General features: G+C 37.9%; 1 protein-coding gene across 1 annotated transcript in view; it reads right to left on the reverse strand.

Annotated features, from left to right (window-relative positions):
• The window catches only part of unc13a (unc-13 homolog A (C. elegans)), a 299,453-nt gene that overhangs the window by 204,442 nt on the left and 67,575 nt on the right, over positions 1–27,436 (reverse strand). The window contains exons 9-11 of the mRNA XM_060846583.1: positions 11,340–11,699; positions 8,885–8,978; positions 3,983–4,038 (exon numbers count right to left, since the gene is read on the reverse strand). Coding sequence (XP_060702566.1) covers positions 3,983–4,038; positions 8,885–8,978; positions 11,340–11,699 — 510 coding nt within the window. The remainder of the gene's footprint in view (positions 1–3,982; positions 4,039–8,884; positions 8,979–11,339; positions 11,700–27,436) is intronic.

The raw sequence follows: 27,436 nt of genomic DNA on the forward strand, positions 1-27,436 counted from the left end.
TTTTTTATTTGTTTCACGTCAAATCAGCCTGTGGCTGAACACTTCAACTCCCCCTCCCACTCCACCAAGGACATGCAAGTCCTGGGCCGCCTCCATCCTCAAACCCTTACCACTTGATGCTTGGAGGAAGAACGCCTCATCTTCCACCTTGGGACCCTGCAACCACATGGAGTCAATGTGGATTTCACCAGGTTCCCCATTTCCCCTCCCCTCACATTATCCCAGTGCCAAGCCTCCAACTTGGCACCCACCCTGTCTACCCTGTCCATCACCCTTCCCATCTAACTGCTCCACTCTCCCCTCCAACCTATCACCTTCTCCCCACCTTTATCTACCTATCACATTCTCAGCTACTTTCCTCCCAACCCCACCCCACCCCCTCCCATTTAAAAGCTCAGCCCCAGTCCATAAGCGTCATTCCTGATGAACAGCTTATGCCCAAAACGTTGATTCGCCTGCTCCTCAGATGCTGCCTCACTTGCTGTGCTATCCAGCCTCATACTCACGACTCTGACCTCCAGCATCTGCAGTCCTCGTTTTTTCCTCCTTTATGTCAAATCAGCTCAACACCATCTTCACAAGTATAACTGAGGATGAGTAATTAATCCTGGCCCAGCCAGTGATGTTCACACGCCATGAGTGAATAGAAGTGGGAAGAAAAATCTAATTTATGCATAAGATTCCAACATTTCTAAAATAAACTTGCTTTACCATTCTGGTATTTTAGTTTCTACCTCACTGATTTGCATATGTCCTCATCTTTATTTTACTTTATGTATAATTATAAAAATTAAGGATTATACACTAAAAGCTCTATGGGTGGTGGAAATCAGAAACAAAAACAGAAATTGCTGGAAAATCTCAGTAGGTTTGGCAGCATCTGTGGAGAGAAATCAAAGTTAATGCTTCGGGTCCAGTGACTCTTCTTCAGAATGGATAGTAGCTTGGAAAAAAATATTTATGCAGCAGATAGGGTGAGAGAGTAAAGGATAGGTGGGGATAGCGCTCAAAAGAGAGAGAACAGTTGGTCAGACAAAGGTGTGGACAACAGTCAGCCTAGGAGAATGAATGGCTGCTAATGAGGACTATTTGTGGCTAACAATGGATAGTGTGTAATATCAGACCATGTGATAACCATGCCTAATAGTGTGTGAGTTGGGGTAAGGACATAGAAGAAGGTGCCTCAAGCCCTAAAATTGTTGAACTCAATATCAAGTCCAGAAGACCATAGGCCCAAGCAGAAAATGAGATGCTGTTCTTCCAGCTTCCACTGGAGCACTGCAGCAAGCCTCAGACAAAGATATTTACCAGGGAACAAGGTGGAGTGTTGAAGTAGCAGGCAACCGAAAGCTCAGGGTGTTTTTTGCAGTCAGAACATATATGCTCTGCAAAGCAGACACCCAGTCTATGCTTCATCTTCCCAGTGTAGAGGAGACCACATTGTGAGCAGTGAATACAGTAGACTGGATTGAGAGAAGTGCACGTAAAGCACTGGAAGATTTTTTGGGATCTTGTATATGGAAGAGGGAGGAAGTAAATGGTTGCAGGGGAAGGTTCCGTGGCAGGGAATTGGAAACAAAGGAGGGGTAGGACTAGGGTGTCCCGGAGGGAAGAATCCTCATGGAAGGCTGACAGGAGTGGGAGGGGTTTATGTCTTGCAGTGGCATCCTGTTGGAGGTGGTAGAAATGGTGGCTAATGAGCCTGCTTTGTTACTTTGTTCTTTGATATCTGAGATTTTTCAATGTCATTGGCAGTTCTGCCTGTTGACATCATTTTGCTGGAGATCTCCCACAGCTGGTAGCCAAATACTGGGGTGGCACAATGGCTCAGTGGTTAGCACTGCTGCCTCACAGGGACCCTGGTTCAAGTCCCACCTCAGGCACCTGTCTGTGTGGAGTTTGCACATTCTCACCATGTCTGCGTGGGTCTCCTCCTACAATCCAAGGATGTGCAGGTCAGGTGAATTGACCATGCTAAACTGCCCATAGCGTTAGTGTATGACACAGGGAAATGTGTCTGGGTGGATTACCCTTCGGAGGGTCAGTGTGGACTTGTTGGGCCAAAGGGCCTGTTTCCATACTGTCAGGAATCTAATCTAAAAGCAAGCTCCATCCCTACTATCACTGAACATAGTGAAGAAATGGCATCCTCCTTTTTCTTCATACTGCTTAGTAACCTCTATTCGTCTATCACTTTCTCATTTTTAATCTACTTTTCACTACTATATTATGTAATATCCAGTACTCCCTTCTAACCCTTTAATAATTCTAAGTCCTAGTAAGATAATACTTGGTTAGATGCTGAAGTAAATATAGTGACACTGAATGGACTAGAGATTGCTCTAATCTTAGCAGTATATGGCTTTCCATATTATAATCTAGAGAATACAAAATACATTAAAGAAACTATTAGAAACTTTGTCAATTCACCAATGCCTTTCAAAGTAAAAAATATACAATTTATGCTCTCATCATGCCAAAGTATAACCTGGTAAGTGATCATTCAAATTGGGAGAGGTTGACATGATTGTGGCCCATGTGATGCTCCCAATTTCATAAGGGGGTACGTCTTCCACTTGGCATGTTAATTTAGGTCAATATCATTTATTTTAAAAATTGCCAGGCCTTCATTATGCAGTTCCACAAACTAACACCATTGAATCATTTTGCAGTGAAAATTACAAGTTGCTGTCACAGTGGAGTCAAAGAAAAAAAATACTTTATTCCATAAGGACTTAGCACATCAGATTCATTTTTATAATACTTTGGTGGCCAACTCTGCATTCTTTAATTTTATTGAACTTTAATCCAGTATTAGACTTGTACTCATCCACACCAAGACTGCCTTGCCCCAAGCTGATCTTTCCTAAAATGATTTCTAATCAGCCATTATAAATAAATCTATTAACAGGGTAACATTCGTAAATGTTTGAACCAATCATTGCCTGTGCATTCAAATTCCTTGTTACCCTGTGACCTGGTGAAAAACAGCTCATTAATTTCTTGAGAAATGGGAACATTACAAAGCAATGCTGTTATGCCTTGACTGGTCAGTTCCATTGAAGCATATTATTAAATTGGGCAAGCAGAAATTGAGAGTCTGACTGACGCATATACCTCTGGAAAGAAATTGGTGAATTATTATATTTCAAAAAGTATAAAAATATAGACCATGTATTTAAATGCTCTCCCAACTTCAAATAGGCTAGTTATGTTACAAACTGCAAAACATCCTAATTAGGTTACAGGAGTACAGACTAAAGAATCAATTTAGAAACTGCTTTGCCCTCACTCAATGATTCCCACCTTGAAAATAATTAAGCCATTCTCAATACGATGATTTAAGTTATCTCCCTTTTTTCAGTTTGCCTGTATTTCTGCAATAGCAATATCTCCAAAAACAAAATTCCCCATGCCAAAAATCAAACTTGGATAGAACTTAGTCTTGCTTCCCAGATGTGAACTGTTTTTGCATACTACTCTCCAGTATAGAAGGTACCTAATTTTCATTCTCAATGATGTTAATGGAAAATAAATTTGGATAGATTCTATCATGGGTGCCTGGATCCATAATCTCCATTCTAAGGCGTGACAAATTGAAAATCTACTAAAATTTACAACTTTAAAATTGCTTCCCAAAGGCCACAAGAAACTGAAAGTCAATCTAACTTAAATGTTATCTCTCAAATTATGTAAGTGTTGTGATTCTCATAAGTAGTATTAACAAATAAGTATTCCTGGTACACCTCTGAAATAGAACATTATATTATAAAGCTGAAAGACACTTTAGGTATCTGCAACCTGTGAACCAAACATTCTCTTCCTGGCTTAGACTTCAGAAAATTACATGAATTACGAAAATGTCCACCACTCAAGTACATTTCATGATACAGAAATTCAAATTACAAATTTTAATATTAATGTATTCAATCTACTTATAGTGGAGTCTCTGCAACATGCTAATTGATGAAATTTTACTTACCCTCCTTTAAACCAAAGTGGCTTGGGAAGATCACCAACCCCTTCCCCAAGTTGTGCCTGTGATAAAAACAAATTTATTTGCAAAAATGCAACATATTTCATATTCTTTAGTATGAAAGCTCAATATTTGATTGTCGAGCTGATTTTATCACCTGCTTTACTCCCAATATATTTCCCAAGGTGCTTTGATAAATACTGTCTGAAGTATTTAAATAGAGTTTTGCTGTCTGTATGATAAACCAAAACAAAAATAAATCACATAATAATGTGAAAATTAAAAAACGTTTATTTAGAAACAGTTAGGCAGCGACAGTAAGTCACTTTTACTTCTCATAACACCTAGAATATACTGCTTCATTTTACACATGGGAGTAAATATCCATGATGAGAAAAAGCTGTTTGGTTAATCAACAAATTCCAACCAAAGTCATTACCTTAGCATAACCTTCCCTTTCCACCACAACATGGATATCCTATACCATTCATTCCAAAAAGGCAAACAATGCCTGCAAATTTTGCTAAACACTCCATTCCAATTTTCAATAGGTATTAATTAAGCTTCCTCGAATAACTTTGGTTGGCTGCAGATAGTTTACTTTCTCTCAGTCAATTCTACTTATTGACCATCTTGTATTGGGGATGAGGAAGGAAACCTTGCTAAAAGTCTATTAACTTTGTATGAATTACATGATTCAAACTGGCAATTCAACAAGTTGCATTAACTAACTATATACAATAATTATTTTTCTGCATCAAAGAAAACTTATCAAGAACTAACAATAGCTAGCAGTAAAATTGATTAAGAGTAGTTGCATGTTACTCCAACTCTAATTTTCTCCATTTTGAAAACTAAGATATGCAACCAACCAGACTGGACAGTCAGTCAATCAGGCTGACTTCCAGGTGAATGTTGGAGCCAAAAGTTGCATATTGTGGAGTGTTTTTCCCTCGTATTATGCACATTACTGAACTGTTCCAGCCCATTTCCAATTAATTGGCAAGAGTCTAATTCTCTGAAGTCTATCATTTCCTCTAATCTTCAAAAAGTATATCCAAAATGATAATGGTTTGGAAACAAATTCTCAGCCTGAGAATGCCTTTCTTAGATTAGTAGAAAGAGGCATTCAAAAATAACTCTTCATGAACATTCCCTCCCCATCAAAATATATTTATTTCTCCAAAGTAATTCAGCTTAGAAAGAACACTCCATGTTGTGGATTATCAACATTTGGTAGAGCATAGATCATGCTCTTTGGTGCAACTTATCTGTGTCAATCCAGATATCCAAAACCAATCTAGTCCCACATTATCCCCACAAACCCCTCCCATTCATATCCCCATCCAGATGTCCTTCAAACACCGTATCTGCACCAACCTCCACCACTCCCTCTGGCAGCCCACTCCACACACTCACTACCCTCCATGTGAAAACGTTGCCCCTTTATGTCCTCCCAGATCTTTCTCTCTCCCCTTACATCTACACCCTCTAGTTCTGGACCCTCACAATTTTATAAACCTCTACAAGATATTCTCATTGAGTTACAGTGCTGTCTCAGAACCTTTTCTCATATGGAATCTCCCAAAATTGTCTCAATCAATGTTAGTTGACCTATATCTCAAGATTCCCAAGAATGTTTTGTAAAATAACCTACCATAACAACACCATTTAATTTTGCTACAAGTAATCTATTTGTTTTGCTATCTTTTCCATTTTAAGTTAATCAACAGATTTGTTCTTGTTAGACGTACATATTTTTAAATGCTTCATTCGACAAACATAAATATCCCATCCGTAGAGTCAGAATCATAGAGATGTATAGCATGGAAACAAACCCTTCGGTCCAACTCATTCATGCCGACCTGACATCCCAACCTAGTCCCACTTGCCAGCATCCAACCCATGTCCTTCTAAACTCTTTCCATTCATATACCAATCCAGATGTCTTTTAAATGTTGTAATTGTACCAGCCTCCACCAGTTCATTTCATACACGCACCACTATCTACATGAAAAAGCTGCCCCTTAGGTCTCTTTTACATCTTTCTCCTCTCACATTAAACCCTCTAGTTCTGGACTCCCCCACCCCACGGAAAAGACTTTGACTATTTATCCTATCCATTCCCCTCATGATTTCATAAAACTCTTTACGGTCATCCCTCAGCCTCTGATGCTCCAGGGAAAACAGCCTTAGCTAATTCAATCTCTCCCTGTAGGTCAATTCCTCCAACCCTGGCAACATCCTTGTAAATCTTTTCTGAACCCTTTCAAGCTTCACAACATCTTTCCGATAGGAAGGAGACCAGAATTGCACACAATATTCCAAAAGTGGTCTAACCAATGTCCTGTACAGCTGCAACATGACCTCCCAACTCCTGTACTCAATACTCTGACCAATAAAGGAAAGCATACCAAATGCTTTCTTCATTATCCTGTCTACCTGCGACTCCACTTTCAAGGAGCTATGAACCTGAACTCCAAGGTGTCTTTGTTCAGTAACACTCCCCAGAACCTTACCATTAAGTGTATAAGTCCTGCTAAGATTTGCTTTCCCAAAATGCAGCATCTCACATTTATCTAAATTAAACTCCATCTGCCACTCCATAGCCCATTGGCCCACCTGATCAAGATCCCATTGTAATCTGAGGTAACCTTCTTTGCTGCCCACTACTCCTCAATTTTAGCATCATCTGCAAACTTACTAACTATACCTCTTATGCTCACATCCAAATCATTTATATAAATGACAAAAAGTAGTGGACTCAGTCTGAAATAACCCTCCACCACCACCCTCTGTCTTCTACCTTCGAGCCAGTTCTATATCCAAATGGCTAGTTCTCCCTGTATTCCATGAGATCTAACCTTACTAACAGTCTTCCATGGGGAATCTTGCTGAACGTCTTACTGAATTCCATAAAGATTATGTCTACCGCTCTGCCCTCATCAATCCTCTTTGTTACTTCAAAAAACTCAATCAAGTTTATGAGACATGATTTTCCACACACAAAGCCATGCTGACTATCCCTAATCAGTCCTTGCCTTTCCAAATTCATGTCCCTCCTGTCTCTCAGGATTCCATCGAATAACTTGCCTCCCACCGACATTAGGCTCACCGATCTATAGTTCCCTGGCTTGTGCTTATCACCTTTCTTAAATAGTGGTACCACGTTAGCCAACGTCCATTCTTCCAGCACCTCACCTGTGACTATTGATGATACAAGTGTCTCAGCAAGGGGCCCAGGAATCACTTTCCTAGCTTCCCAAAGAGTTCTGGAGTACACTTGATCAGGTCCTGAAGATTTATCCACTGTTATGCAATTCAAGACATCAAGCACCACCTCCTCTGAATTATGGACATTTTACAAGATGTCACCATCAATTTTGCATTCTATATCTTCCATGTCCTTCTCTACAGTAAACACTGATGCAAAATGCTCGTATTGTATCTCCCCCATCTCCTGCGGCTCCACACAAAGGCCATCTTGCTGATCTTTGAGGGCCCCTAGTCTCTCCCTAGTTACCGTTTTGTCTTTAATGTATTTGTAAAAACCCTTTGGATTCTCCTTAATTATATTTGCCAAAGCTATCTCATGTCCCCTTTTTGCCCTCCTGCTTTCCTTCTTAAGTATACTCCTACTGCCTTTATACTCTTCTCAGGATTCTCTTGATCTATCTTGTCCACGTGTGACATATGCTTCCTTTTTCTTAACCAAACCTTCAATTTCTCTAGTCATCCAGCATTCCTTACACCTACCAGCCTTTCCTTTCACCCTTACAGGAATACACTGTCTCTGCACTCTCATTATCTCACTTTTGAAGGCTTCCTGTTTTCCAGCTGTTCCTTTAGCTACGAACACCTGCCCCCAGTCAGCTTTTGAAAGTTCTTGCCTAATACCATCAAAATTAGTCTTCCTCTAATTTAGGACTTCAACTTTTAGATCTGGTCTATCCTTTTTCATCAATATTTTAAAATTATAGGAATTATGGTCACCGGCCCTAAAGTGCTCCCCCACTGATACCTCAGTCACCTGCCCTGCCTTATTTCCCAAGAGTAGGTCAAGTTTTGCACCTTCTCTAGTAGGTACATCCACACACTGAATCAGAAAACTTTATTGTTTACACTTAAATTCCTCTCTATCTAAACTCTAACACTATGGCATTTCCAGTCTATGTTTGGAAACTTAAAATCCCTGACCATAGCCACCCTATTATTCTGACAGAAAGCTGAAATTTCCTCACAAATTTGTTTCTCACTTTCCTGCTGACTATTAGGGGGTCTATAATACAATTCCAATAAGATGATTATCCCTTATTTCTCAATTCCACTTAAATAACTTCCCTGGATGTCTTTCTGGGAATATCCTCCTTCAAAACAGTTGTAATGCTATCTCTTATCAAAAACGCCACTCCCCCTCCTCTCTTGCCTCCCTTTCTGTCCTTCCTATAGCATTTGTGTTCTGGAACATTAAGCTGCCAGTCCTGTCCATCCCTGAGCCACATTTCTATAATTGCTATGATATCCCAGTCCCATGTTCCTAACCATATCCTGAGTTCATAAGCCTTCCCTATTAGGCCTCTTGCATTGAAATAAATGCAGTTTAATTTATTTCCTGCTTTTTCAATGCCTGCCTGATTCACTTCTTTTCTCAAATGTACCACTCTCAGATTGACCTCTATCCTCACCATCTCCCTGGGTCCCCCGTCCCCCCAAATACTAGTTTAAATCCTCCTGAGCAACACTGGCAAATCTGTTAGTCCCCTTCCAATTCAGGTGCAATCCATCCTTCTTGTACAGGTAATCAAAACATATTAGAAATTGTCTGCTGTTATTTTTTCAATGAAGTAACTTCAAATGTTGAAAAAGAAATGTTAGGTTTGTCTTAAATGAATAGGAAAGCAAACTTACTTCTTGAATCTGCATACGAACTTTATTAAAAGCTCGGATCCAGTTGGCTTTGGCCCTCGACATGGTAGAATGTTCTTCCTCTTCATTTCTGTAACTAAGAAGGTTATAATTGTTTGGAAAAAACAATTAAAATAACTCTTCCACGGAATAAAATTTCTCACAAATTTAAGACTAGGCAAGACAAACATATTGTGATTTTTTTTATTGTTAGAGGCATCTCTCCACATTTTGTTCCACAATTTTCTTCTGTCCATTCTAATTTTCTACTGTTCATTCTAATTCTCTCTTTCAATGCCTGCCTGACTCACTTCTTTTCTCAAATGTACCACTCTCAGATTGATCTCTATCCTCACCATCTCCCTGGGTCCCCCGTCCCCCCCAAATACTAGTTTAAATCCTCCTGAGCAACTCTTTAATGTACTGACTTTTGCAAACAAAGTTTTCAACAAGCACCAATAACTCAGTCCATAGCATCTCAGTTCACATCTGAATATTGCTAAATTCTCGATCTTGGAGTCTGATCATATTCCCACCTAGGACAAGATTGTGTGCACCTTGCAACAAGTGAGGGGTCTGATGTCTTCAGTAGCAACTGACCAACTGGCCCGATGAGCAAGAATATTCACCAGATCAAGCATAAATCAGACACTTAACAGCTTAAAGGCAAACAATGTGAAACATGCAACTCTATACTGAAATCCTATGAGAAGCTGCCAAACTGAAGTCAACAGCTTCAAAAGATCATTGCTGGAGATCTAAGCTTAAAGAGTTCAAATAGAGTCATAGAGTTATACAGCATGGAAACACACTTTGATCCATGCTGACCAGATAACCTAAAATTAATCTAGTCCCATTTGCCAATATATGGCCCATATCCCTCTAAACCCTCCCTATTCATATACCCATCCAGATGCCTTTTAAATGCTATAATTGTACCAGCCTCCACCACTTCCTCTGCCAGCTCATCCCACACGTGCACCACTCTCTGTGTGAAAAAGTTGCCCCTTAGGTTCCTTTTAAATTTTTCCCTTCTCACCTTAAACCAGTTTGGGCTCCACTACCAGGAGGAAAAGACCTTGGCTATTCATCCTATCCGAGCCCCTTATGTTTTAATTAACCTCTATAGGGTCATCCCTCAGCCTCCAACACTTCAGGAAAAATAGTCACAGCCTATTCAGTCTCTCCCTACAGCTCAAACTCTCCAACCTTGTCTACATCCTTTTAATTTTTTTTAACTCTTCCAAGTTTTACAACATCCTTTCTATAACAGGGAGACCAAAACAAGCCTCAACATGACCTTCCAACTCCTATACCCAATGCACTGACCAATAGAGGCAAGTATACCAAACATCTTTTTCACTATCCTGCCTACCTGTGACTCTACTTTCAAGGAACTATGAACCTACACTCCAAAGTCCAGTGAGAAGTGCTTTTAGTTTGGGAATTGCAGGTTGCAATGAGATGGCAATCAGGATATTACAGGGAAGGACAGGGGGTGACTGCATATTGCTCACTGTCCCTGCCTTGATTCAGACAGAAAGGAGACCAACCCTCATCCCAACCCAGCAGGCAAGTTGCCCCGGTTTTCCCTCGTTGGGAAACTAGCCACAACTGTAGGAAGGCAAGTATTTGGGCCAGTGAGGATTTGATATCCTTAAACAGCCTTTTAATTTGTGGAAAATTGAGATGATTGCCCATGGATCATCTCATCCAGCACTTAATTGATAAGTGTCGGCAACTGTCTCTCCAATGCCGACTCACCCAATTAGTTGCCCTTCTTCCCACCTTTCTCACCATCTGCATTGATGGGGTAATTGTGCCCCTGGTCTTCCTACAGGTATCCTTTCCAAAAACATACAGAAAAGCAAGTTAATTTTCTGTACCATACTTCCTTTGATAAGCAAACTTTTATTCCACTTCAATCTAATCACATTCAGGCTGCACCTTCACCATTTGAGTGTATCTTTCAAGGTAGGGAAAGAACTAGCAAAGTGAAGAAAATGCAAGAAAAAAGGAATGGCTCAAAGAAGTGAAAAAAATATCAAAGGAGAGAGAGAGAGACTGCAGAGAAATTCAATATTAAAGATTATAATTCCAGAATACAATGTAAAACATGAAGTTGTAAGAAAAAATTATTCCAAATTTGTTTCTTAAAAATCAGGCCTACTTGACCACTAATTTGCTTCGAATCTCACTAGGATACACTATTTGAAAATGAATTTGACATTTTGTTGTAAAGGAGGTTGGATGTGAAAATGGGGATAGAAGAAAAGACTCTGATTAAAAGCCAACATCTTTCAAAATGTCAGAGGTGGCCTACATTTTGGTCTTGATATGTAGCTGGCTTAAAAAATTGTTATAATGAGGTTTTGTTTGGATGTAATTTTGAGACATCATTCCCCAATAGTTAACGATTTAAAAATACATAACACGCAGAACTTCATAGAATTCTTACGTTTCTAGTTGTTTTTCTTCAACCTGCTCTGAAGTTATCTCAGTTTCAGGTGGGATTTCAACTGGTACAGAAACTGCTTCCTCCTCTTTAGGTTTCTCCTCATAAATTTCCTCCTCCTCCTTCTGGAACTCGTCAGGTTCACTATAAATCTCCAAAGGTTCATTATCTTCTTTGTCCCAGTCCAAAGATTCTTTCTGACAGCTCACTGAGCTGTGGCAGGAGTGGTAAGAGTCCCCATCTCGTTCATCATCAATGTCTGAGCATTGCAGGCTCTCATTATCTGGATCAAAATCCTCACTGAGCTGGGAGCTGCCCTGGCTCAATTCAGCCGATGAAGCATATCTGCTGCTACCTGTCGGACTGCAAAAAATTACAATATTTAAACTGTCAATTTTAGATGGCAAACTAATTTGGTATGATACAAGAGTGCCTTTTTAAAACATAAATTCTAATTGAGTATTTGCTCTATACAAATCAAAGTAACAAGATTAAAGTATATGAGAAACAGATTAGGCATAGAACCAAAAATACATTAAAGGACATAACTAGTTTTTAAAAATAATCTCCTCTGTTCTTGGTTGAATGCAATCATTATTGGCTGCTTGAACTGAGGGGCAGACATGAAGACAATCTGATAACACTGCTACACCTGACACTGACTCTAGTGCAACTATCTCATGTTAACAAATCACAACATGTACATGTTCACAGACTTAACCTTTCTGCAGCACCACTAAGTAATTCTGGGAACACAGGGAACATAAGGGTATGGGAAACAAAGCACCTCAGCTGGACTATCAAATCCTTAAGTATCATGAAAACTCTGGAACAAATCACCTGATATTTTATGAAGGTAAGGGACCACATGAGAAAACTAATGGCTCTTATATTTTACCGACTCTTGTAAAGATGGTGGAGGAAATTAATTTCCTCTTCTGCTCACCATATGCATTAACAACCACTAAAACTTACCATATGTCTGAACATTCAAAACAATAAAAAAAAGCCAAAGTGAAAATATCTGATTTTAACACTTGAGTCCTATCGATCATAGCTTACACAACCCAGGTATTCTAGATTAAAAATCTGTGTAATTTCATGTTCATTAAAACACCTTTCCTATCCCTACCATGATAATGAAGTAGAGTTTTATAAGATTTATTTCAAGGTCTAAGAAGGTGAGTAAATTTATTACAATGTGTTCAGTAAGAATTTTTCCAATGTTACAGCACGTGAAGTCACATTTTAATAGATAGTTTATATTAAATATTACTCCAATTGTTTCACTTAATATAATATTGATTATAAACATGTAAATTATAATAATACAAATAACAAAAACTCTTCCAAATTAATGCTAGAAATTAGCAGGAAGAAAAGGACTTGGTGTTGCATTTATCCTGCTACAGCATTTTTAGTTTAAAAAGCCTAACCTGTTGTGTTACTTAGAACACAATTAATTGCATATTTATTTAACTTAATTTAATCCATAAGTTACAATGGTAACTGACTAGAAGATGAGCAAAAGAAAAACAGATTATTTATTCCTCTAGGCTTATGGCACCAAGACCTTCTATAACATATTTAACTCAGGTACAAAGTATTGTGTCAATCATATATTCAAAGGGGCGTTTTTTGTTGCATTGTCAATGACAGGCAATTTACAAAGGAGTTCAAATGATGACAACTATGAAGATGCCTTAAGCTAATTGTCTATTAAACTAACTGAAAGGTTAACATTAGGTTCAAGCTAAAAAATAGTATTTAAAAAAAAACTGGATAAAATTGTTCAGAAGAACTTCAAAGCATCTTTTAATGTTAACCATTTTATAAAGCTGATGTGAAGAACTGGGTAGGTAGTCTCATACCTACTTGGTCAGATTGAAAACTTCAGGTATAGCTTTTAAACATTCCAAATTAATTTGAGACACTGAGCTTCACCACTTGAAGTAATAAAAAAGATAAATTAGATGCATTTCCGTACAGGACAATGTGCACAAAAGTAAAACGAACATGTAGAAAAGCCCTTAAAAGCTCTGTATTTATTTATTTTCAGAAGCAGGATAGCAAGATTTGAAAAGGTTATAAAAAATGCTCAGCTAATGCTGGTACAGCTGATGAACTAACTGCAGATAGAACATACACAATAAGTACTGTTGCATAAACTAAAGTGATTAACAAGTAGGCAATTTCCAATTTAAAGGATATAGCACTGTGCAGGTTATAATACAGAAAGAAGAGGGGCCATGTCTCAACCATACCAACATACATGTTGTGAAATTGACTTCTACTAATCTGATTGAAGTATGTGCCTGTACCAGGAAAAAGGATTAAAAATTTTTTTTTAAACTGTCAAGTATAAGATACCTATACATTTTAAAACCATTTTAATTAAATGAAATGATCTACAAATTTCATTTCTCAGATTTCTTTTCTGATAGGGGATAGACATACCACTGATCCGATACTAAGCTTACATTATAGAAGAATGGAGACCAAAAGACGACCTTCTGGATAAGTGTAAAGGAATCATTGTGCTCTTACAGAAAGCCCACAACCTATTTAATCATAGGTCAAATATTGCTGTCAGAAGCATTTTGTTGAAGCATTCCATCTTGCACTTATGATCCCAACTGATGTTATTACTAGACAAGACAGATCTCAGATTGAAATCGGACCTGAAAGTTCATATTTTCTTTTCTTTTAATTTAACAAGGTGTGCTTTCACTGAAACAAGCACAGAATGTTACAGGTTTGGTTTTAACAATAAACAGAAGTCTGTTGTGCAAAAGAAATAAAAATCAAAATAGAATAATTTACATATAACATAAATTTAAGATTTCAAATCTCATGGTAAAATATAATTTCATTATTCCAAACAGCACACATTTACAGTACTCAAAAAATGTCCTTCTCGATCACATTTAGAAAACTTAATTTAATAATGCTTCAATTTTCAGTTTTGAGGATCTGAGAGCCTCTTCATTGAGCCTTCATCAACTGAGCCTTGAATTTCTCAACTTCAAATAATCTCTTCAGTGTTCCAAACAAAATTTCTGATCTGGAATGCTAAACTGAACTCTACACTGATGTCATCTATTTCTTAATAGTTCAGCACCATTATTTTTCTTTAAGACTACTGTTTTGTATATCTAGCTTCAATTAAGACCTCTGCAATACTGAAACATGCATGTTTCCTTCCCCCAAGACAAATCAACAACTCCATTCTAGAACCTTCTATCTGAAGCCTAATGCACAACTGTTTATTATGTTCACTTTTTTGTTTTTAAATAAAGACATCACCCTGGCAACAGAAATACTTACAAGTTAATAATTAAACCCCTTTATAGACAGACAAAACCCAAATGCTAGGAGTTAAAAATAAAAATGCTAAAATAAATATTAAAAAGTACATATATCTCACACCTTACATCGCACACTTGTCAGAAAAGATTAACAGCTTCGACAACATGTCTTTTTTCAGCTGTACTCAAGTTCAGTACTAACAAATGACAATGGTTATTATGGTTTTGTCACTTAGTCATGCTCTACTTTGCAGATGCTGAGGATCTGAAACTCAGCAGCTCTGGCAGGATCTGTTGAGAGAAAGCAGAGCTAATGTTTCGAGTCCAGTGACCACTTTTCAGAACATTGACGAAACATTCACTGTTTTCTCTCCACAGACGCTGCCAGACTTGCTGAGTTTCTCTAGCAAATTCTGTCTTGTTAGTGATGTCCGACAATGGGCATATAAGCCATAAACTTCTTTAAACAAAATAAAAGATATGAAAGTTAAGCATTTTAAATGGTGCAGAAGTAATTGTCAAATTCAATAATTGAACTGAAATAATACTGCACACTTTGCAGCATCTAAAATGAACAGGTTGCATTGGCATGAAGTTGTGGTGGTACATCACTCAGACAGTCAATATTTGTAGTCAGTACTCTTCTGACAGCAACATCTGCAGACTACACAAAGTCAGTGGAGAACTTGTCCCTTTATGTTACCACACTCATTGTGGAAACTCTGAAGAGAGTTACATCTTGTTTAATGAAGGATATGCTGTTTAGAAACCCAGTTGCAAGTTCTAATTACAACTGAAACATTTCTCTGGCCTGGATAAGTAATCTTCTACCTGTACAACGTCAGCTTTTTAATTGCAATACAAAATCACATTAAAATACAGAATCACAAAATTATTAAAGCTCAGAAAGAGGCCATTCAGCACATCATGTCTGTGCAAGCTTTCCGCAGAAGCAATTCCCCTATCTTCCCTCCATAACCATGTATATTCTATCTTCTCAGGAAATTAACTGATTCTCTCATAAATATCTTGATTGGACTTGCCTCTACTATATTTGGGCAATCACTGTGAAAAAAAATTTTCTCAAGTCATACTACTTATTTTGTCAATTACCTTAAATCTGTGCCCCGCTGTTTTTGACCTTTCCGCTTCTTTTCCCCTCAATAAAATCAGTAAGGCGAAATAATAGCATGTATATAATTGTAAACACTTATCCAATGACTGATTTAATCTAACTAGCCTATAGCTGTCAGCAGTTTTATGTCTCCCTCCCATTTTGAATAAGAATATTACACTAGCAGTTTTCTAATCCTCTAGAATTTTCCAGCATCGAAGGATTGTTGAAAGATTACTACCATGATAAAACTACTATAAATCACTAAAGAATAAAACATTTTGCACTAACAATAGCCATAGCCTGTTCCTTATGGTTATTCTCCAATTGGTTATGTGCATAGTATCTATGACTTGCCATTTTTTAGATCATTATTCCTCCTTTCTGACTCATGAAAGAAAGTGACCAATAAACTTTCTGCAAATTAATGAAAATGTATTCTATTGCTGTCTTAAAAACTACATTTATACTGGCACTGGAGTGTGTCCAGCAGAGATTCACACAGATGACCCCTGGAATGGTCGGCCGAACATATGATGAACGGCTGAGGATCCTGGCATTGTATTCATAAGAGTTTAGAAGGTTGAAGGGAGATCTAATAGAAACATACAAGATAATTCATGGTTTAGAAAGGGTGGATGCTGGGAATTTGTTTTCATCAGGCAGGGATACCAGGACCTGTGGGCACAGCCTTAGAATTAGAGGGGGTCAATTTAAAACAGAAATGAAGAGACATTTCTTCAGCCAAAAAGTGATGGGCCCGTGGAATTCATTGCCATGGAGCGCAGTGGATGCCAGGATGTTAAATATCTTCAAGGCAGAGATTGATAAATTCTTAATCTCGCAAGGAATTAAGGGATACAGGGACAGTGTGGGTAAGTGGCATTGAAATACCCATCAGCAATGATTCAACGGCAGACTCGATGGGCTGAATGGCCTTGCTTCCATTCCTATGTCTTATGATCTTATGGAATCCACAATGTCAAAGTTAAGTAATAAACATAGTCTCATACTTTGTTTTGTCTGTAGCAATGGCTTTCAGAAATATCATGGTACTTTTGTTTCTCTTGCAAGCCATGCCTAGCCAAATGAGCAAAATTAACTGCAACAGTTGCTTTATAATGCAATCTTAACTTATCCCAATAAATTTATCTAAAGTCTTGAAAACAAAACAGAATTGCAACAAGAGGTAAATATGAGATCCCACATAACAAGAGGAAAATCGACATTTCGGGCGAAAGCCCTTCATCAGGATTAGAGGCAGGGTGCCTGCAGAGTGGAGAGATACATGAGATGGGGCGGGGGGTGAATTTCCCCATCCCCTACCTCACCCCAGCTCCAACCTTCCAGCTCAGCAGCACCCTCATGACCTGTTCTACCTGCCTATCTTCCTTTCCACCTATCCACTCCACCCTCCTCTCTGACTTATCACCTTCATCCCCACTCCCATTCACCCATTGTACTCTTTGCTACCTTCCCCCACCCTCCTCTCTGACCTATCACCTCCATCCCCACCCCCACTCACCTATTGTACTCTATGCTACTTTCTCCCCACCCCACCCCTCTCTCATTTATCTCTCCACTCTGCAGGCATCCTGCCTCTATTCCTGATGAAGGGCTTTTGCCCGAAACATCGATTTTCCTGCTCCTTGGATGCTGCCTGACCTGCTGTGCTTTTCCAGCACCACTCTAATCTAGAATCTGGTTTCCAGCATCTGCAGACCTTGTTTTTACCTATACCACGTAACAATATTAATAATTGGTATACTCCCAGGCAATAGGATAAACGGATCTCTAGAGACAAAGAGGTGCTCACTGGCTATGTTCTCAAGATAGCTTATTATATATTTTTGGAAGTGAAGTTGAATAGAGACTATTCATACTATTAAGAGAAATGTTGCATGTTTTGTTGACGAACATATCTGTGCATGTGTATGCATATTATACACACGTACTGTTACAATAGCAGTAAATCTGGATTATCATGTTTCATTATCTAATTGTTACACTGGAAACTTTAAGGATGAAATAGTTTTTACAAAGGAAGAAACTGCAGTAGTCACTTGACCACAGACTAAGACAAACTTCAGGAGACTTGTGGAATAAACAAAAATCATCCGCACTGATATTGCCACATTCAGCTGAAGATATTGAAACCAGGCAAATCAGCATCATTAAATTCACATGTCGTGTTTTAATTCACATGTGTAACAACTTCACATACTGGGAGAAAAATTACTTACCGACCAGTTGGCAAGCTTGGAAAGTCAATGGAGCTAGATGAAGGAATATAAATGAGCTATTTTTCAACATTTGCTTTTGACCAGAAGATGTGAGAGAATAGAAAATGCATTTATAAACATGAAGTGGAATTCTCATTATCCTTCCACAGGATGTTTCTCTCACCATCCCAGAAAACAATGCCCATTGAAAAATCAAACTGGGAAAATAAGCTTTTATTGAGAACTCAAAGATATCAAGCTTTGCCACTGCTGAGGATATCAGTCAACATTAAAGAGCTATGGTCTCAGATTATAATACTTTTCAAATATAGGGACTCTCTAAGCTGTGTTCTCTCGGTCTCTCCCTTTTAAACTTATTACGTACGTTTGAGTATTCTTAGTTTTGTACCTATTATATTTTCCTTGGGGTTAGCAGATAATATAAACATTACTTTTTGCTTGTTGTTACATTAGGAATTTATTGGAGTGATTATGTGATACCATTGTGTGAAAAAGAAAAATCAATCTTTGTGCAGCCAGTTAGAGAGAGTACTGAGAGGAGAGCCAATTCACTCCTCCTGCCATAAATCTCAAAAGACAGCCGATCTTTTCTCAAAATGCTGCAGAACAGTATATAGACAGAATGGGAATCATGTCTTATTCTGAGTATTTAGTGTAGCCAAGCACAATAATATTCCAAACAGTAAAAATGATCTGTACTTCTATTTCTTGAAAGTAACAGCATGTGCTGAATGTAATTTGACACGTATTTTCATTGTGTGTAAACTACAAAAGCATAACAGATTTCTGATAGAATAAGGTAGACATGAAAAAATTGGCCAATGCTGTCATTCAATGCATATTTTGTTCAGTATAGATTGTTCTTAAGCCCATATGACTGTGACTTAGAGAAATCTTATCAAACAATAGCATTTGAATTACTAAATTACTAGTTAAGTTACTTTAGACTGATCCAAATCACAACATAGTAATTGGTTTAAGTAGTGATTTACTACCTGAATGCTAATTCATTTGGCCTGTGATCCATAACATAAATTGCATGTTAGTAATAATGTAAAAGTAACCATTTCATTACGAACCTTAACCAGGCACTAAAAAGGAGGCAAGCAATAAATAATACCCTCCATGTACTAAAATGGACAGTGTATTCAAAAGTTATTTTCCATTAATTATCTTTTGGAATATTGCACACAAGATTGAGGGGACTTTAAGGGGTAATATTGAGAAGATATTTCTACTAGTGAGGGAATTGAGATTTTAGAGAATCTTAAACAAATAGTAAAAGTGACAGAAAAAAAGACAGTCAGTTAAACTGAGATATAAAGGAATTTCTTCCCCTAGAAAGTAGCGAATTCCTGGAATTACCTACTCCATAAAGTTTGTGGAGGCTGTATCATTGAAAGTATTCAATAGATGCTTGAAATTGCAGCAAAGGTGAAGGCAGATGAGCAGAGACAGAAGTAACAGAGAGAGGGGTGGTGGGGGGAAGAGAAAGAAAGAAAAAGGAAGAGAAAGGAAGAGAGAGAAATAAAGAAGGAAAGAAGGAAAGAGAGAAAGAGAAAAAGAAAAAAGAAAAAAGAAAGAAAGAAAAAAGCGGAAGAGAGAAAGAGAAAAAGGAAAGTGCAAAAAGATAGAATAATGAAAGGGAGAAAGGAAAAGAAAGAAAAAGAGAGAAGAAAGGAAGAGAGAATGAAAGAGAGAACGAGAAAGAAGAAGAGAAAGAAACAGAAAGAGAGAAAGAAGTAAGAAAGAGAACGAGAGAGAAACACAGAAAGATAAAGAAATAGAGAAAAGGAAAGAGAGAGAAAGAAAGAAAAAGAAAAAGAAATAAAGAGAGAAAGAAAAAGAAAAAGAAAGAGAAAAATAAAGAAAAAGAGAGAAAGAAGAAAGAGAAAGGGAAAGAGGGAAAGAGAGAAAAGGGGAAAGAGAGATAAAGAAAGAGGTAAAAAGAGAGAAAGAAAAAGAAACAGAAAAAGTGGAAAAGAAAGAAATAGTGAAAAAGAAAGAGAAAGAGAAAAAATAAAGAGAAAGTAAGAGAAAGAAAGGCCGAGAGAGGCCAAAGGAGGATGAGGGAGGGCCCCGCACACATGTGCTCGCACACGCACACACAGAGGAGAGAGAGAGAGAGAGAGAGAGACAGACAGACAGACAGACAGTCATTGACACAAACACAGAGCATCTTTCAGATGTCGTATACAAATCTATTTTTTCCCTCTGTTCTGCTCTGCTGCTTCAACAAAACCACTGAAATATATTTCAGTATATGATCTAGAATCTTGTCCAACTTCTTTTTATCAAGCTGGATGATCTACAGGTGATTTTTATCCAGTATGGAACTTCTAGAAAGGTGTGAATCAACCAACAATTACAGATTTGAGTTTCAATGTCTTTTATAATAATGTTAAAAATTTCAAAATTAAATTTGAAATCTTACTTTCAAAATTTATTACTCCACGCTTTCTACTTCAACCTCTATACTAACCTGTATCTCAGCATAGATCATAACTATTCATGATTCACCTCATGTTCTCATTGACCTATATTGGCTCCCAGTTAAACAAGGCCTCAAATTTTAAAATTATATCTCTTTTCAAACCTCTCATGGCCTTACCTTTTACGATTGCTGCAGTCATCTATTGTCCTACAACCTTTAATCCTAAAGTTTGGCTTTCCATATAATTTTGTAAAATTATGTCAGATACTAATTTTTTTCCTCCAATTTCCTAAGGAATTCTTGGTTGTAAACCAACTGAGACTAATTTAAATTTGAGTAAATGTTGTATTAGTTCTCTTGATTGTCAACCATATCAGGTGATTCCACAACCTCAAAACCATAGTCAAATAGCACAGAAACAGACCCTTCAGTCCAACCAGTCCATGCTGATCATAATCCCAAACTAACCTAGTCCCACCTGCCTGCGTTTGGCCCATATCCCTCCCAACATTTCTTATTCATGTACTTATCCAAATGTCTTTAAAATGTTGTAACTGCACTCACACTCACCACTTCCTCTGAAAGTTCAATCCACACATGAACCACTCACTCTGTAAAAAAGTTACCCCTCATGTCTTTTTCAAATGTCTCTTCTCTTACCTAAAAAATATGCCCACTAGTCTTGAAAGCCCCCAACCAAGGGAAAAGACATCTGCCATTCACATCATCTACACCCATCGTGATTTTATAAATCTCAGTAAGGTCATCCCAAAGCTTCTTACATTACTCTTACCTATCCAGCATCTCCTTATAACTCAAACGCTCCATTCCCAGCAACATCCTGGTAAATCTTTTCTGTATTCTCTCCAGCATAATACCCTTCCTATGACAGGGCAACCAGTACTAGGCACAGTACTCCAGAAGAGGCCTCACCAATGTCCTGTACAACCTCAATATGACACCCCAACCCCAACACTCAAATGTTGAAGAAATGAAGACAAGAGTGCTAAATACCTTGTTAACCATCATGTCTACGTGTGATACAAATTTCAAATAATTATGTACCTGAACCCGTAGGTCTCTCTATTCTACAACACTACTCAAGAACCTGCTTTTAATTGTATAAGCCCTGTTCTTGTTCATTTCAAAGTTCAATACCTTAAATTTCTCCAAAATGGACTCCATCTGCCACTCCATTGACCCAATTGAGCAAGATCACTTTGTATTCTCAGATAACCATCTTCACTGTCCACTATAACACTGATTTTGATGTCATCCGTAAACCTACTAACCATGCCTTCTACATTTTCACCTATTTATATAAATGACAATCACATGCATCTTAAAACTAAGGCAAAGTGCAATTTTGCAGTTCACAACAAAAATATGGTTGTTGGTTAAGTATGATTTTACAAAGTAATTAACTAACCCAGCATTATGGCTTGAACAGCCAGCACCCAAATTTCCATGCAGATCAGGCAAGAATAGACAAGGAAGTGCTTCTTCAGTGAAATTGTCAGGCGAGGAAACTTTCAATGAGACTCAAATTGCAGCCTGACTTTGTAATAAAATGCTGATGCTCTCAGCACTTCCTCTGGTGTGTTCTTATTACTGAGTTCACATTGCATTCCACCCAACTTTCTGGATTAGTGGTGCTGGAACAGCCCAGCAGTTCAGGCAGCATCCAAGGAGCAGCGAAATCAACGTTTCGGGCAAAAGCCCTTCACCTTCCACCCAACTTTGCCTGCCCTTTCCTGCCATTGAGTCCAGTATGACACAGAAGCAGCTTACAGCTCCGATGAGGGACAAAAGCAGCAGCAACACCTATAATGGCACGAGCTGTCTTTACCTTCTCCACAAGCATTCCATAGACAAGATAGATTGGACAGGGATTTGGCTCAGAGGACCCCTAGTACAGAAGCCACAGGCAGAGAATGAGCTCTCTCAACATCTGTAAGTAGCATTGCCCTAGGAAGCTTAAGAAAGCATGCCACAACATTGTTAACATCTGCATCTTTTGGAACAAGACATCTTATCCAGTTAACCAGATGAACAAGTATTGCCATTGTGTGTCAAGGAGGCCATTATTTAAGGGTAATGTATCCCTGCTTCCTCAAAGTGCTGTCCAATATGCAGGAATATTGATTGATCAGTCAAGGGCGGACTGTACATGGTAAACAGAAGAAGGTTTCCTTGCCCACTTTTGATCTGATGAAGGGGTCTGGCCCAAAACGTCGAATTTCCTGTTCCTTGGATGCTGCCTGACCTGCTGTGCTTTAACCAGCAACACATTTTCAGCTCTGATCTCCAGCATCTGCAGACTTCACTTTTTACTCGAAGATTTTAACCTACTGCGAATCCTCTTGCAAGGATGCCTTCCTTGAAGAAGCTCTCTTCCTCCCTCTACAAGGATTTCAGTGAGTCCCTCTCTCACTGCTCCCCCCAGGTCATCTCCTCTGCACAGAAGCTCTTCAGCCACATTCTCAAACAGACTCGCTACCACAGCCACATCTCCTTCCTCAGCACCTGCCTACGGAACCGACTGATCCCGCACGGACTCCGGACTACATTCCAATCAACAAAATTTGGACCCAACCAGGACAACCTGTACCTGCAACAAATCCGAAGCCTCCAGCAACAGACCTCCCTCCGGATCCTCCGCTCCACCCTTGCAGCCATGCGTCGCTACCTACATTCCCTGCAATCAGCCCTACCCCAGCTCAGGACAACACTCTCACAAACTTGCAAAGGACCTCTACTGTTCTTCATCTACAGAAGAATCCATACACTAAACAAACAGTTCTTCCTAGCCATATCAGAAATTAAAGACAGTAAGTACCGAAAACTTTCATTCCTGATGAAGGGCTCTGGCCCGAAACGTCGAATTTCCTGTTCCTTGGATGCTGCCTGACCTGCTGTGCTTTAACCAGCAACACATTTTCAGCACTTTTGATCTGATGCCATGAAGCTCATGAGCTCAAGTCTTTTACCCATATTACCACATGTACAATTTATTTCTAACACCCAGATTTATCATGTATTATAGATTATATTACTGTTCTAGTGTTGTATAGTAAAGTTTATTGTTCTTTGTTTAAAACTATGGAATCATGTGATTTTGTTCTTTTAGTAAGTCCATGGGATCTCTCACTTTATCCACTTTAATAATAAAAGTCACTGGTCGCTAGCCAAACCATAGCATAAACTCAGCAGTGTGATCCAGGAGTTCTTAGTTAAGTTGAATTTAAATGCCTATTGTTTGTGGCACAAAAGTCTGATCTGCCAGTACATGAAACTGAAACACGATTAAACAATTTAATAAAAATAGGTCTTATGATTTAGAAGTGAACTTCCAGGATCTTGTCAAAAGGTTAATAGTTTCTCCAACACAAGTTTATTAGAAATTAAAGACGAAAGAATTATTTATCAGGATTGACTGTGTACCAACTTGTGGTCAAGTATAAAAATTTAAAATAAATAAAGTATGCCAAGTTTGCAACACTTTTTAATAAGACATATTTACCATGGGCAGGTGACCCCATATAATTAAATTTGAGTAAAAAGATAAATCTTGTTTTCAAGAAAATATTTATAGACAACAATGTAATTATAAATTTACTGACTATTAGCTTTAACAAATGCACTGTCATTTCACCTGCTTCACAAATGCAATCTACACCAGTTTTCTGAATGCAGCAGTATCATAAAATGTAGCCATTTTTCCTTCAAAGGTGCGGCTGCTCACTTAAGGCATTAATTCAGAGAAGAGAAAGACCCATATTCCAACTTCTTAAAATATTTTTAGTACAGATCAAATCATTCTTTCCTATGACCTAGAAATGCTCCACTAACACAAGCTAGGTTATTTCATCAATTATCTGATATTCATATTTAAGAGATATATTACAGAGATAAAAATGCAACTTCTAAGTAATGTAATGAATCGTGGTTACAATAGTTAGCAAGTGAAGGGGATGCATAGTGCAATGCATACCTCCACAGAGCTCTAACTTAATGTGATTACAGCTGCACAGTTCTTCTTGAAGCTTTTCCCTATCTAGTTGATGCTCTGTAACTACAATATGGAAAAAGAAATAATGTTTATGAAGAGCTTCCATCTCACTGAGGTAGTGTCAAGTCAATTTGTATGCAACAATCTGTGCTGCAAACTCTACTCACATTTTGACAACAATGACAAATCATGCAACAGGAGTTAGGTCAATCACAAAATGCTAAAACAATTCTCAACTTTCTTTAAAAGAAAGCTAGTTCATCCTATCAATTAATGTTAATTAATGCTTTAACAGGTTTCCCCCAAAATCAGTTCTTCCCTGATTAAAACCCTATTATATATGATCCATGTTCAAATTTTGTTGAAATGCTTCCTCTAGTTTTGAGATATATTGTTTACAGAGGTGAAAATATTGCAGTCCCACCTTCAGTGACAAAGATAATTATTCTTCAGTTAATTTACTAGTTAAAAAAAAGGTCAGTTTAAAGTCAATTCCTAAGATATCTAAAATGTTTATTTTTGGATTAAAAATCATTCTGAAGCAAAAATACTGCAGATGCTGGAAATCTGAGCAAAACATAGAAAGTGCTAGAGAAATGCAGCTGGTCTGGCAGCATCTGTGGATAAAGAAAAACAGGGTTAATGCTAAGTCCAAGGATTCAATTCCAAAGTAGCGTATTTAGACTCGAAATGTTAACTCTGGCTCTCTCCCCACAACTGTTGCCAGACCAACTGAGTTTCTCCAGTACATTTGTTTTTATTTCTGATTTTATTGAATCTTGTATAAATGAACAACATACGACAGGACTTTTTGTATGATAGGGTTTTTTTGCCTCACTACCCAAAAAGGTGCAGAACACATAGCCAATCATAGCAGCCTTGCGGCCATTTCAAGCGTGTTTCTGGGGATCCTGAGAATCTCACCCAGTTGCAGTGTCCTGGAACAAGCCCCCAAGTTTACTGTCATGGAAATTAAATGGACTCGACTCAACTATTAGCAAGAGCAAAGAAAAAGAGTTTTACTATATTAATCTAACCTCTGCAAAATGCAGCTAGCAAACGCCCGGAGCATAATTCAAATACTTGACTTATAGTGCTTCTTATCACATTATCAAGGACAAAGGCTATGCACATTTGAGTTGTTATTTATTTTCATTACTTTTGTTATTTTGACACACTGTACTTCGTACTCCAGAGCCTTCGCTGAATTTTGACTGCTCACAAAGCTAGGTTGAATGTTTATTGAATTCCACAGAAACAAGCTGTCTCCTTAATTGCAGAACTCAGCAAAAGAACTCTGTGAACTTGAGCACAGTATCAAATTTAGAAAGCATTTCTCTTTTTACAAATTTCACAGTAAATGGATTTTAAATTTCACAGTAAATGTTAAATTTCCATTTAGTGTTAATTGACTGAGGATAGAACTTTGCCACGCTCAGGCAAAGGTCCCACCACAAAAGTGCTGCTAGCCAGACATGCTGCTACATTTAGTCATTTATAAATTTTAAATCATGAGTAGTGTAATGCCTCACATTTCAATCACCCTGACTAGTGATGTTATTATATGTTAATAATCTTATGCATTGATCAGTGGACAATAGCTATATTATTTGTGCGGCAGAGTGTTTCCTTTCTGATGTACTAATGTGAGAGACAATGCTGGAAATCTGAAACAAAATAAAGTGCTGGAGAAATAGAAGAGGTCGGGCAGCATCTGCAGAGACAAAAACAGATAATGTATTGACTCATTGTCAGAACTACACTAAGAGTAAAAGTAGCATACATGAAGCAAAGTTTTGTGAAATTTGAACTCCTTTGCGATTTCAAATTACTTCAGTATCATTTCCTCCCATTTCATTTTACTTTGTTCTAAGAATAAGTAATATAAAGGGTTTAAGCGGCCTACAATAATGAAATCAAGTACTCTGTTTCTGCCCTCTCTGTCTCAATCCTTTAAGGAATCCTCAATTTTTAAGGAACTGCATATCTAACAAATAAATCTTGTATTTGAAGGGTAATTCAGACAGAGGAACATAGACAAATAAAATCACCAAAACTAACAATTTAAACCAATAAATTTCATAGGTGCTCAGATAGATTAGCATTCCCACAATATCATGGGACAGACAATTAAAAAAAGAAAGTACTCTTAAACTATGCAAAATAACCTGTTCTCCAACCTGGCCCATCCCCACCCCCATCAAAAAGTATCAAACAAGTACCAGAACACTGCTGTAAAAGTTGCTGATTTCAGTGACCAGACATACTCAAAACTTAAAAGTGTTAGAGGTAAACAACAAAACACTATGCCACATTCTTATTGAAGTAAGGTTAGTAACACTGTTACAATTTGTAGTATGATTAGATTGATTAATATGAAAATCTAAAGAATAAGAAACTGAATATATTTGAGTAAACTTACATTCTTAAGTAACACTTGTATTTTGATCAACCTATCCTGACAAATATTCATCACTTCATCTTTTGAAAATATTTCATTGAAGCTATTATAAGTCAACAAATACAGAAGAAACATTTAAGCAAGCATGCACACAACTACTGGACAAGAAGCCACAGCACATTATAGACCACAAATGTCTAGTGTACGAACAATGCAATAGATGCAGTTCAAACCCACCTATCCGACAGATCTAGGGACTGCCTACTTTCAAGGGAATACTGACGACTGGTTAGCCTGCTAGAGTCTGACGCAGTCTCTAGATCACTGCGTCCATTTGTGGCAGAATCTATGCTATCATAGCGTCTACCAGAGAAAGTGGAAAGCACAAAGAGGAAGATTGTGAGGGAAAATTAAAAATACCAAAAAGTACTTTAAACATTTTTATTGCATACCCTACTGAGACAACTGTGATTTATGGATCAAGATATAAAATTGAAATTACTTAATATCTAGAGTGAAGCCAATAGGTTGGACAGAAAATGGAAGTCGGGGTGTTGAATCAAAGAATTAGTTGTTCAACTACCACAG

The sequence above is a fragment of the Hemiscyllium ocellatum genome, chromosome 28, assembly GCF_020745735.1.
Source record: "Hemiscyllium ocellatum isolate sHemOce1 chromosome 28, sHemOce1.pat.X.cur, whole genome shotgun sequence".
In the NCBI taxonomy this organism is placed as follows: domain Eukaryota; kingdom Metazoa; phylum Chordata; class Chondrichthyes; order Orectolobiformes; family Hemiscylliidae; genus Hemiscyllium; species Hemiscyllium ocellatum.